This window comes from Erithacus rubecula (genome assembly GCF_903797595.1).
Source record: "Erithacus rubecula genome assembly, chromosome: 14".
In the NCBI taxonomy this organism is placed as follows: domain Eukaryota; kingdom Metazoa; phylum Chordata; class Aves; order Passeriformes; family Muscicapidae; genus Erithacus; species Erithacus rubecula.
This window is the reverse complement of record NC_136666.1, coordinates 3,819,189-3,832,628: the sequence shown is the minus strand read 5'-3', so window position 1 is coordinate 3,832,628 and position 13,440 is coordinate 3,819,189. Positions and strand designations below refer to the sequence as shown.

General features: G+C 48.9%; 1 protein-coding gene across 11 annotated transcripts in view; it reads right to left on the bottom strand.

Annotated features, from left to right (window-relative positions):
- Positions 1–1,221: 1,221 nt before the first annotated feature.
- MEGF11 (multiple EGF like domains 11) overlaps positions 1,222–13,440 on the bottom strand; it is a 266,626-nt gene continuing 254,407 nt past the window's right edge. For 5 of the 11 annotated variants that reach the window (XM_079318187.1, XM_079318184.1, XM_079318189.1 and 2 more), the window contains 3 exons: positions 9,849–9,905; positions 3,803–4,009; positions 3,239–3,561 (listed from right to left, as the gene is read on the bottom strand). In XM_079318187.1, coding sequence (XP_079174313.1) covers positions 3,401–3,561; positions 3,803–4,009; positions 9,849–9,905 — 425 coding nt within the window. In that variant the 3' untranslated portion in view covers positions 3,239–3,400. Of the gene's footprint in view, positions 3,562–3,802; positions 4,010–4,854; positions 5,038–9,848; positions 9,906–13,440 lie in introns of those variants that run through there. The other 6 variants (XM_079318190.1, XM_079318192.1, XM_079318185.1 and 3 more) reach the window with 6 other exon arrangements.

The following is a 13,440-nucleotide window of genomic DNA, read 5'->3' as shown; positions in this document are numbered from 1 at the left end:
TGGAATTGCAGTGCAGATGGGAGCACAAACCACTGTGGGAGGCTGAGGACTTCTAAAGCAAAATCCAATGGGGTCTGTACAGAAAAGGAACTTCTCACCTGGGAAATCCTTTGCCTCCTGTTCTGGGGATCTGTGCTGTGTTTTCCTAAGGATTGCAGGGCCCTGGCTGCAGATCCTGGCCTGGGCTGGGTGGCACTTCTGGGACAGGAAGGTGCTTCCCAAGGTGTTTTGGGAGAGACAATGCAAGTCATTATTCCTTCTGAATGCTTTCCAGTGGGGGATTGTCCTGTTCAGCTGCTGATTAATCATTCTGTTCTATAATTGGCACTACTTGTGTGCTGAAGTGTCTCCTCCCTAATGGGAGACAGCTGATGGTAACAGACACTGCTTTGGGCCCTGGAAGGAGCTTTCTGAGATTCTGGGAATTCCATATAATGCTTCAAAATGACTTTGCTTGCCAAAAGTTTTTGCTGTTATCTTTGTATTTGAAAGCCCCAACTTTTTAACAATTATTCAGCGAGCATCAGTGGTTCCTGTCTTTGATGGGAGTTGAGGTTCTGACTCTTAAGCAAAGGACATGGAATTGTTCTGATTTAAAGACATTTTTAATAAGCTAGAATTACTTATTCTATAAATTCAGACCTGATGAATTTCCAGCCTTAAATAGCTTATTGAGTGTGGCTTGTCAAATAAGAAGATTACATGCTGGGCTTTAGTTAACAAGACTCTTAGAAATATGAAGCACAAATATTGAAAAGCTTCAGCATGTGGCAGTGGCTGCATTGTCTGGGACTCATTAATTCTGAAGGTGTTTCTGCTGCAAATCTGTGCTTGTGATTTATTCACTGGGCTTCCTGGCAGCTGCTGGGTGACCATGGCTCCTCATGTCCACCCAAAGGCCTGGGAACCTGTCGGTGGCCCAGGGCAGTGTCACCACACATGGTGGGTGTGCAGCTTCCGGCTGGGATTGTGCATTCCCAGGAGTCTCACTGAGACCAAACTGCTGAGGGACTGGGAGAAGGGTGTGCAGAGCCACTTACCTTTGGTTTCCTCCAGCTTGGAATGGCAGCACTGGGTTTTCTGAGCCATCCTGCCAGTTCTGTCCCAGCCTGGTGCCTGAGGGCTTTTGGCTGAGGGGAGCAGCCACATCACCTGGAGAGCTTGGATTTGGATTTGGGCTGGAAGTTTCCTCTGCAAATGAGTATGTTGGAGAACTACACATTGAGAGAAATTCAATTTATTTTGTACAAGGTAGGATACCTTTGCACAGTGAACAAATATATTACAAATCTGTCTTGCCTTAAAAAAGTATTGCCATTTTGGTGCCTGTTTCCTAAGCTAACGCTGATATACAAGAAGGTACTTTTTTTGTTGGTTTTGTTGTTTTGTTTTTATTTTCCTGTTAGGCTCTATGCACATCGTTGCATTTGGTTTCAAAATCCTACTTTGAAAAAAACAAACCAAGCAACTGAGCACATCTCTGCTTTTTGGAGTCTCATAGCAAACTACAGCAGCACACAAACGTGGGCCAGGGCAGCAGCTCAGGCTGCTTGTGCTGGGTGCCAAGGTGGGTCTTAACAAGAGTATTCTTATCCAACCGCCTTTCTCTTGATATTTTTGAGGTAAGTCTTTCCATTCATGTATGTAAAATATATTCCTACTGGGTCTACAAAAGAATTCTTTCCTTACATCTCAAATAAGGCTTTCCTGGAAAACAGAATTGCTATTGCTGATCAGCCAGGGCCCCCATGCACACATGCAGCATTGGGGACACCTCGTGGGCAGGATCCTGCGGTCGGGCAGCGCCTGCTCCCAGAGCCTGGGGGGTCCAGGCTCCCACGGGGGGCTCAGAGCCAGCCTGACCACCTGGAGAGCAACAAGGGGAAAGGCTCCAGGGGCAGAATGCCCAGAGCCAGGGGCTGTGATCCCAGGCGTGAGGGCTGAGCCCATCTGTGGGGACACCCCACCACGGTGCTCCAAGGATCCAGGAGTATTCCCAGAGCTGGGTTCCAGCCCTGCCCCTGAGCTGGAGGCTCCTCTTGCCAGTCCCTGAGCCCAGCAGGTCACACCTGGGACCATGCTGTGAGCAAACCCACGGGGCTGCTGTCGTCCTCTTCTGCTTCCATCAGACTGGCGAATGTGCAACAGAATAGTTTTTATATTTAAAAGGCAATCCACTTGCTACTTCCACGTTTGCCTAATAAAATTACATACTTAGAGTCAATACTACTTCATGCTCAAAATCTACAAGGAACTAACGGCAAGTACTCTACTTTCTATGTCAACAGAGATTATAAATTAAAAAAATATCATGGTGGCTCAGTCCAAAATTTTACCATAGGTCAGACCCTTGATAATTACTTCACAAACAGCTGCTGAAAAAGAAAACCCAGTTTCAGCTCTATTTAATGACATTTCAGGTAGAATCATCAATGGATAAAGTTGCACTACATGGTAATGCACATCAGATTAAGAGGTGTCATCAGTGGCATGCTGACAGAGAATCATGAGGACATGGTTTGGGAAGATGGGAGAGAGAAGCCGATGTGGCTCAGCTTTGAGAAAGGAAATGAAACCAGGGCTGGTCTCTGCAAACCTGCAGTGTCCCGGGGCAGGAATTGGAGGGGCAGCAGTTTAAACTGCCTGACAGATCTGCTGGATTTAGCAAAAGAGAAGCTGCATAAGGAAAATCAAAGCCTACCTGTGCCAATCAACGTTAGAAGTGTGGTAAGACAGGTGTGAGACTCGTTGTGGAAACTCCATTCATTAGCAAAGATCAGGGGACATTTGGAAGGATATTAAAAACTGCACAGAATGTGTCTGTGTTAATATTCCTCAACTCCAATTCTCTGGTACTGAATATAGAGATGGCAATGTCAATGCTAATTACCAAGCATGATCTGCACAGGTTGCACATGGTGATGGCAGTAAATGAGCTTTCCAGACAGTGAAATGACAAATTTCCCTGCTCTCATTCAGAAAAATGTCCATTCCCATGACAAAGATGAAAATATATTCCAGCATTTTCCTTGTCACCTTTTCCTAACAGTACAAGGTTTCTTGATGCTGTTGGTAGAAATGTACAACCTGAAGTCCTTCTACTTAGCATGTTTTTGTGGTTTATTTTACAGCAAAGCCAGGGTTAGAACACGCCAGGGAGAGTTTTTGCCTGGAGCATGAAGACACCTTCCAGGGGTGGTGTGCTCCAGTCCCACGTGGAGGAGGCTCTCATTAGTTCCAGGTACCCATACAAAAATGTCTTTATAAATAACATCATGCAGCAGCAGTTGGCCCAAGCTGATGTCGTGTCAGGTCCTTGCCAGTCCGCAGGAAAGGAAGGAACAGCTTCTCTGTCTCCTCACAGTCAGTGCTGGCAGCAGTGCCCATGAAGTCCATCCCTCTAGGACTGCTTGTCCCAGGAAGGCCCGTGGGTCGGGCTGTGCCGGACAGGGAGCAGGTCATAGTGCCCAGGAATGTGGCTGTTCCTGGGCAGGTCATAGGGGCTCTGAAGGTAGCTGGCACTCCGACTGCGGCCGTCCTGGACTATGCTGACAGTGGGCTCTGGGGGAGCAAGGACAACTGGGCTGTGGTGATCAGAGCACTCCCAAAACTCCTGATCCTCGTGGGTCCCTTCCAGCTCAGAACATCCACCACTATGGCTCAGCTCCCCAAACCAACACACCAACACTCAGGCCTTCCCCCTGCCAGTTTGTGCCTGTGCCACTCCTAGCCCAGGATCCTTGTACCAGAACAGGAGGAAACCAGCACCTCCACCAACCCCGCTGTGCCACCCAGTGCTTACCAACTTCATAGATGTTTTTGTTGGCTGTTGATGAAGTTGGCATTTCAGAATACGGGGACTCCCTGTGACCAGGTGATTTCATTTCCACATAGCTGCTCTCGGAATGTTTGCAGGTTAAAATGGGGGGGTCTTTAATGGTGGCATATGGGTTTTCACTGCTGTTCAGGGAACAAGTGCTGGAGCTGCACACAGATTCTTTCATATAATCTGCAAAACAAGAGTGGAGTGGGTGCGTTAGGGTCATTAGCTTAATTAGGTTAATTACAACTGAGCCTCTGTGGGAAGGCTGGGGAGGACAAGGGGGCAGGGGATAAGGAAGATCCTTGAAGCCTCCAGCACAGACACCCGGTGCTTGTGCTCTGGGTGTTCCAGATCATTGCATCCACCACTCACTAGCAGGAAAGAAATGAAAACCTACCCAGTACTGAAGGTTTTCCTGTGGAAGGTTCTAGCTGTCATTTACTGCAATATTCAATTTGAGGTGGCAATCCTTTCCCTCCCTCCCCCTAGTTCCTAGGGAGCTGTGTTTACCCTGCTCCACCTGCCCTGCAGCCCCAGCGTGGCTGTGAGCAGTGGCTCTGCAGGCAGGACCTGCTGCTGGGACCTGGGCTGCTCAGCCAGCTGCAGGGTGAGTCCCGGGGCCTTGGTCACATCCAGTGCTCTGTGTTGGAGTGCACGACATTGCCACAGGCTCAGAACTGCACCAGTGCAGCCTCTGCATGTGCAGCCCCTGCCAGATTTGGGGTTATCCAGCATCCTACAATCGGGGAATGCTTGGGTTCCACAGAGGGGGACAAGCCTCCATCTGAGCCTCACTTTTGCTCTGCTTTTTTCCCCCTTTTGCTGTAGACATCTCCTGCTCCTCTCCCCTGGGCTGGAGAGGAGGTGATGGAGGCACTACATGGGGAGAACAAGGTTGGCATGAGAGCTGCCTAGTCGGTGACCCTGGCTGGGATAGGCCAGCCTGCTGCAAGGTACAGTGCCAGTCTTGCTTTAAAAATAAAAAACAATAGAGAATAAATAGATCTTAACATTGACATTCAAGAACGTGCCATTGCTGCTGTGTGCATCCTGCTGGGCAGTGCCAGTAATTTAGAATTAGAGCGATGCAATGAAAGATGAGGCATTTTCTTGTGCTGGGTTACAGTACAAAGGCAGATCCTGGTATATATGAAATACTCCCGGTGAAATAGGGGGACTTGCAAAATAGCTGCAATCCCAGCTGCCCCCGCTGTCTAGTATGGGAGACAAAAAGAGAAATTCAGGTTAAGAAATAGACAGACAACACGACATCGCTTCTCCGCTCCAAACCTCGGCTCTGAGCCTGCCAGCCCCGTCCTGCTCCCTCACCTGCCAGCTTTGTGAGTGATTGTCCCTCCTTCAGCTCTGGGCTTGTGTCTGTGTGTCCATCACCCCTGGCCTGGTGCCCCAGGTCCTGGCTCAGCCTTGAGGGCGGTGCCAGGTCGTGCTCTGCCACCTGCAGCCAGCTGTTGCCTTTCTGGGCTCTGATTTCAATGGTACCAACAAGTCTGGAGAGCTCTCAGCTCACAGGGTCAGTGAAAGCAGCTTGCTGGGAAGCTCCACTGCACACAAATAGCTGGGACCATCAGGGATGGGGAGGCTGGCAGAGGCCTGGCACCAGTGCAATGTTTATTTAATTAGAAAACTTAGAAACTCCTTGTCTGATATCAGCCTGGGTGAGATGAGCAGTGCCTTTGCTTCCAAGGGAAATGTGCCTGGTTTGGTACATGACAGGAGATGGGAACCAAAGCAACAGCAACATTCCCTGGCTGTTGGCTGCAGGGTTTGTCCCTCCAGTGTCACCAAGCCCAGCCCAGCACAAGGCAGTGGAAAACTGTCCCATCCCATCCTTCTATGAGAGATGGAGCAACCCTGTGAGAGCAAAGGCTTCTGCAAATGAGTGAGCTCAGTGTTGGCATTTTCTGTGTATGTGACTTAAATCCAGGTGCCACAGTGTGGGATCTGTTGGTGTTAGAGGTGAGGAAGCCACAGACAGACAAATGAAAGGCTCAGCTCCACCTGCCAGCAAGTTACAGCTCCAGTGCTTACGACAGGAGCATAGAGCTCATTAGGAGAGCCTGGGCAGCCTTTAATGAGCCAGCTCTGCATTTTGGGGTGAGGGACATGAAGATTATCATAAACTTGCTTCTCCATTTCAAGCAGTGCTGCTAAGCAGATGCTCACAGGGTGGAAGGCATGATTCCCTCTGTGCCCCAAGAGCCCTCTGCAAAGCATTCCCTGTCAGCACCATGGCTGGGAGGGAGCAAATCAAACCAGAGCTGGGTGCATATTCAGGAAATGTTGGTTATAAAGGACTGCTGGCTGCTACAGCAAAGAAGAGCAGAGTGAGAATTCCTCCTCCTGCAGAACTGCAGCTGCAGGTAAAGAGCTGTGTGGTTTGTTTATGGAATTGGGCACATTGGAGCTGGCAAAGGCAAAAATCCCAGCACATCAGCTGTTTTATTTAATCCAGCTCGGCTACTTTTATCTCCCTAAGCTAAAATTCACCTGTGCTGCAGTTAGGGCTAACATTACCTCCCAGGCAGGTGTCCTTCAGCCCTTCCATTCCCGGAACCAGTTGGAAGAGAGCAGTGAATACCTTTCGGGCTGCCCAGACTTGTTTGGCCTCTCCCAGGAATTGCCTTTTCCCAGGACATGTTGAGAAACAACGTGCCTGAGAGTCCATTCCCACTGACGTAAACAGGAGCTCTGTGTCTGCCTGGGATCAGACCTTTGCTTTGGACACAATATATTTTATGGAGCACCAGTGGATGTTTGGGATTCTGGGTACACCAGGGAGTCATTAGCCCTCAAGAAACATTATGTGCAAGATCATGGAGGATTTAACTCTAAAAGCTGTAGCAGCAGCTGAGTTACTTGGTTAGTAAGGTAATTTGGGGATAACTACAAACTCTGGCATCAATTGTCAAATTTTGGTTCATGAATTAATTTAAGCAGAACAAATGTATTTAGAGATTCTCAGCCCATGGTGCTGCAGGCCATGTGTGAGCCCTGCCTGTGCTGTCACCTTATCTCTCCCTAACACAAGGTCCAGCTCCCATGGAGGTGAAAGCTCTGCCACACGGTGCTGGGACTCAGTCAGCACTCAATCATCTGGACTTCCAGAGAAATATTGGGAATTTGCTCTAATATTGGGAATTTGCTCTAATTTTGCAGTCCCTGCCTCCTGTGTTGCCTGGATACCGATCACCAGACCTTTGGAGGGTTTATTTTTGTTAGCAGGGACTGAAAATGTCCCTCCCATTGGGTTCCTCTCTTCTGCCCTGAATTTCCCCTGGCATCCTGCTGCCAAGCCTTGATCCCACAGCCCAGGTGGAAGTGCTGAGGTGAGCTGCTGTACAAGGGTAGAAGGTGTTCTCCTGCTGTTTAACCCTTGCTGGCATGAAGTGCCTGTGATGCTGTTCCTAAGCTGGCTGGCCTTGGCTGCTGCAGAGACAGTGACACAGTGAGGGCCCATTGCTGCTTCTCAGAGGGACACAAGAGTGGGAACACATCCTGTACAACAACCAGGGGAACCACTCTGAGCCCAGCCCTGCATCCCTGGCATCAGTGCTTCTCTCTGATGGGATTTTCCTGGCTCTTCTGCAAAGCGTGGGTGTTTTTCCTTAAAATGGTTGTGCCTGAGGTCACATCATTCCATAGGTGCAGCAATATTTAAACAACTAAACCTCTAAAAACCAAAGGACTTGGCTGAAAGGAAAAGCTCAGGAATGGTATCACTGAGCACCATGCATAGGAAAGAAACTGCTCAGAATCCTGCTCTGAAAACCCTGGTGCCTGTTGAGCCCCTGTCACCAGGTGCCACAGGGCTCAGGGCTGGCACTGTGACTGCCAGCCCCTCTCTGCTGCTGGCAGACACTGGGTTTACACCTGGCAATCCCAGAGGTCTGTGCCCAACCCCTGGAGCTGCCAGCAGCTGAGCCACCACAGCCCTGGTGCCAGGCTGCACAGGGGACACTCCTCTGCTGGGGCCTGCCCTGGGCACAGCCCCCAGCTCTGGTCTCCTGAGACCTGGGCAAGCAGCAGGTGAACCCAGGTTCACCTGTGCCCCCTCCCTGCAAGGCTCTGTGTGGTCTCTGGGCACCAGAGACCACTTCCAGCTGCAGGACAGGCTGTCCCCAGTTAGACCACACTGGTGGGAAAAGAGACAAGGTTCTAAAGTGGATGAAAGTAGATAAAAACTGGGCACCCGCCTGCCAAGTCTTTTTGCTGACAAAATCCAATTGTTTGGGACTGGGAGTTTCTTCCTCTCAGTTTTCTGAGGAATGTGGTGAGTCAGGGCCTGGCAGGGCAAGGAGAGCTCTCTGAGCATTGGGCACATTCCCAGCTCCTCCTGGGAGGAGACTCCCCTGGGGCTGGGGGTGCCCACGCTGCCACGGAGCCCTGGGGCAGCCTGAGCCCAGGAATTGACCTTCACAGGGGCCTTGGGAACCTTGAGCCAGCCAAAGGCAGCTGCTCCTGAGAGCCCTCCACTCCTAAGTGCCTGCAGGTGAGCTCCCAAACATACCTGGGAAGCCAGGTTTGTCCCCATGTCCCCTGCTCCTGCCAGTCTGAGACAGCTGAGCAGCCATAAAGAATTCCAGCTGTGCCTTCTGAGCCTGATTTTTCAATTGATAAAGGGATAAACATGTAAAGGAAATGGCTCAGATCTTAAAATTGAAGAAAATATGTAGCAGCTGAAAACACATTTCACAGTTTGCTGTCTCTGTGATTCTTTTTCTCTGCCCCCCTGGTCCCCCTCTGTGTGACTATGCCTATGGATGGGAGTTCCTGCTGCATGTGCTTAAGGCACCTTTAAACTCTGTAAACACAGTAATTTAGTTTAAACTAATAAAGATAATAGCTCCATGTAAAGGGAAAAACTAGCTCTATTATAATAAGATTTTCTATTTTGAAAAAGGAAATCATTGAAGTAGCTGAAACCAGTGGATTGAATATTTTGTATATCATAAATCATATATATCATATAAATACATAATCCATTCACTATTTTTACTTTAGCTTTATCAACAATGGATTATTGGTTTCCTTTGCTTATTCTGTGTGGTAAGGTGATGTTTTAGCACATATAGCATCCCTGTCTTTTGAAAACAGCAGCTACAAAGTGAATATTGATCTCTAGGCCTGGCTATAAACTGGTTAATGCTTTTTTCAATATTCCTCGTTAGTGAGACAAAGGTGTGGCTGTGAATGCCTCAGCCATGGCAGAGCAGGGGGGTCTGGCAGCAGCAGCCCCAGGCACTGCAGGAACAGGCTGTTTCCCTCCTGAGCTCACTGGGGGACATTCCCAGCCTGGGGTTCTGATCAAGGGCCTCAGCCTGAGAGCTGCCTATTCCCCAGGAGAGATTCCTTGCTCCATCTTTGGAGCACAAGCTGAGTGTGCTGAGCCCCAGCCCAATCTGTCAGGAGCAGTGGGATCACCATGGTAAGTGTTCCCGTGGTCCAGACCTCACTGGAGTATTTAGAATGTAAACATGGAGGAAAAGTGAAATGCAAAACCCCTGGGCCCTGTGCTCATGACTCATCTGAGATCCTGTTTTAGCCCTGCCTGGAGTCAGTGCCCATGGCTGCTGGTGCCAGCATGGGGCACCTCGGCCTCAGGGAAGGCTCTCCTGCAGCTCTGCTCTAAATCCCTCTCAGCAAAGGGCACGAGCAGGGGCAGGTTCTTTCCTAGGGGCTTTCTGAGCTCAGGAGCCAGGAGCCAAGGGCAGGGCAACAGAGCACTCTGCCACCAGCAGCTCCCCCAGAGCCCTTGCTGGAGGCCGGTGGGTCCTACCTGAGTGTGCCTGGTCAGCTGCAGCTGCCCCTCCTGCCCTGAGCTGAGCCCTCCCTTTGGCCCTGTGCAGCTCTGATCCAGAATCCATGGCCCAGGAGTGCTGGGAGCCAGGCAGGCAGCTCTGGGGGCTGGCTCTGTCCCTCCCTGCCTCTGCCAGGCTCCTATCTCACCTCTTCTAGGACACCCTCCTCACACCTGGGCAGGGTTCTGCAGCTCTGGATACCATACCTTTGAAGCTTTTTTCCATTATGTATGTGTTCTGACGTCTATCCATCCCACAAGCACCTGCATAAAAATGATATATAATGGAAAACAAATAAATATTTATGTAAATTGGATTGCTTTGACTACTGAGCAGCATATATTCTTCCTTCTTAATTGTACATCAAGGCCCTCATTTAGGGAGGCTCTTAAGCACATCCTCAGCTGTAAGCACACACTCAGCTCCAGCAGGGAGCCTGTGCATGCCTGGGATTGTGCATGTGCTTAAGAGTTTCCCTGCAAGGGAGAGCTCTCTGCAGCAGGGTTACCAAGAGCTGCCATCCTTCAGGAGATCAGGATAAAAACCTTCTGCTGAGACATTGATTACTGGAATGGTGTGAAGGAAGCCTGAAACATGCCCTTTCAAATCTGAGTCAGCAGGTTGCATTGCAGCACTCTGTGACTAATTTTAGGCTTTGTTTTGTTTGTGGAGAGTGTGTTATTTAACTCACAGCCTTAGACTCTAAGCTTTGTGCAATCTTAAATCAGCTACTATCACTTTGCTCATGAATTTGCACAGATCAGTGACTGATGTGACAACAGTCCCTAAGTGACCACTGTGCTCTGACAGCACAGCACCAGGAGCAGAGCTGACAGCAAACAATTCTGCCTTGTGCAGCTCCAAAAGAACTTGCTGTTCCTCACAGGAGCTGAGACAGAAGGGCATGGGGACCTTTTCCATTTTAACTCCTGCAAATTACCCTAGGTATCAATCAAAAGGAAAATCTAATGTAAGGCTTTAAATCTTTTTAGCTATAGAGTCTGGTATTTCCTATTGACTGGGACAATCAATACGAATTTGGTTACTGAGAAATGTCCTTGTGGCTTATGGGATTCCCAGTCAAGTAACTCAGTTACACTGGGAAAAGAGCCTGACAAGCAGTGTGTCCCAGAGGGCTCCCAGCTATTTGTCCTTGTGTGTCCTCTGGTTTCTGCAGAAAGTTGTCATGGCCATTGGCAATGCTGTACCAGCCCCTTTTTCATGACAGCTTCATTTTTTTTTTGCTAAATAAGGGAAATGACTAAATTAGACAATAAATGTGTTACAGGCACATCAAAGACAAATCAACCCTTTGCTCTGGTTCTCAGTGCCCTTCCATGAGCACAGGGAAGGGGCTGGTGGCACCCAGCTGGCTCTCTGTGATGGGGCTCTTCTGGCCACGAGTGGCCCCCAGTTCATTTGAGCACCTTCTGCTCTGTTCTGCACCATGAGCCAGCTGCCAGCCTCACCCTGCTGCAGAGGCAAGGCAGACTGGGAGCTTTGGGAGCCCTGTCCCAGGGTAGGGTGAGCTCTGGGCTCTTTCCCTGCAGAGTCAGAGCGAGGAGGAGGGAGCCAATTCATCCCTTGGCCCACGGCCACAGGGCTGGGGCTCCCCAAGGCCATCCCTGGGGATCCTCCTCCTGCCTGGGCTGAACAAATCTCCAAGGGCAGCAGTGTCCAAGCAGTATTTGGGGCTCCAAAGCCCCCCACAGAGCAAGGCTGAGAGGAGCAGTGGAGAGCTCCCAGCTGAGGTCCCCAGAGGAAGGGGCTTTACCCACAGAGAATCAGTGGCAGGGAACAAAGGGGACCCAGGCTGACCCATGGGAGGTGCATTGTCCTTGGGAGGGGCCCACAACCCCACAAAGCCCCTCCCAACCCCAAATTCCCTGCAATTCTGCCTTCAGTTTTCTCTTATCTGCTATAATACTGTGGGTTTATGACTTATTTTTTGTATTCACTGAGTTCCTCTGAGTTCACTGAGTTTCAGGGAGGTGAAATGAATAATAGATACATTATTTTTTAAACTGCAAAAGTAGTTAATGTGGAAAAGTCCTAAACAGGCCAGGGATCTGGCACTTTTGTAAAGTCCAGGTTTAAGTTTGAAGCTAAATTATCTGCTGGGGTGAAATCAGAAATTCAGCTGGAAATAGTTTTCCACACCTTTTGCTTTGAGAAAAAAGTGAAGTCAGTTATGAATCGAACTTATAGCCTTTGGTTCTCCGGAATAAATGCAGCTTTGAGTCACTCATGATGTGCTGCAAATTCCAATTCAGTGTCTGCATCCAGAGCTGCTGTTAAAAAACCCATCACACATAAACCCAGCCCTGCTGCAGCTGCTGTGCCCAGTGCTCCAGATAACGACCAAGGACCTTTCCTGAGCTCAGGTCAGTGGTTGGGGAGTTTTGACCTGCTAGGATGGGAGCTGGAAGCTGGGATCTGACACTGCCCAGTACAGATTGGGCTAGAGCAGGAGGGATTACTCACAGGGCAAATAATTCCAGTTCTGCAGCATGGGACACAGCAAATGCAAGGACAAACCACTGCCCAAAACAAGGGCCAGGCTGCCTTGGGCAGGCAGTGACACACAGGAGGGTGACAAAGCTGCCTCGTCTTGGCACCACAGTGTCCCCAAACATTGATGTCTCAAGCCCATGTCCATGAGAATCACTTGTGCTCCTCCCCAGACTCCACTGAACACAATCAGCTCTCTGAAAACCTGGAGTTTGAAGCTCTCAAAATGTGCAGCAGTAAAAGAACAGGCTTTGTCCTTGCATTTCTTGGAAAGAACATGAACCTGACAAAGTCCTGCAAAGCAGGTAAACCACCTGCAACCTGGTGAGATCCATTGCAATTAAGAAAAATCCTTATCACTGCAGGTTTTAAGAGATGAGTGTTCAAGTTAATTTTGGTGTTTTCTTTTCCCCAGCTATAACTCATGTTTAGGACACCTGCAGTTTCTCACAGGGCTATAGACACATCTGGGAGTCTGGTGCTCCTCATCTGCTGGGTCCCATCCTTTGGGATCACCAGAGGAGTCGCTGACTGAGGAACCAGTGGAGAGTTTCCAACCATTCCAAATTTCTCTTCCATTTCTCTTCCATTTCCCTCTGTCTTCTTGGCTCACTCCCATCTGCAGCCTGTGACAATCCAGAGGAGTTGGGCAGTTGTCCTCTGCTATTTTAACTTTTTAACTGAATCCAGCCCTGCCCAAGGCTTGGCTGCTCTTCCAACACATGAGCTGGAGCATCTATGTTACAAAACTAAGGCTGATCATGGGAGAAGGTGGAACAGGTTTTTTAACTGTGGTACTTCCATGCTTGATGAAGTTTTAAAGTCAAGATTCCCTCTGTGACCTTATTAGGCTTTTATTTTTTGTTTATAATTCAAAGTGGAAGATTTTAACTCTCTTCTGAAATTTTCATGAGAGGAACATGCAGCTTTTACTGCACAACAGTAATACCAAGAAGTGAAAACTTTTTATTTTCATGTAAAAACAACCTTGATTTGAGCAAAGATTCAACATTATGAAAGTTAGCATGAGCAGGCATTAATTCTGGTACTGAAAAGAAAGAAAGAAAAAATCTAATTTTCATCAATTAGTTTGAAAAAAGAAAGAGTTACATTGGATGCAAAATGCTATGGGGAAAAAATTGAGTGTTTTGCTGGAGGCCCCTTAGCTAAAGTATTTATCACTTCTGGATTATTCGTGCTGCAGAGGCATTTAGCATCATTTTTGCTGGTAAAATAAAATGCATGAATGCAGAACAGAAGTGGCATATGGGGAGCTCAGGACAGCAC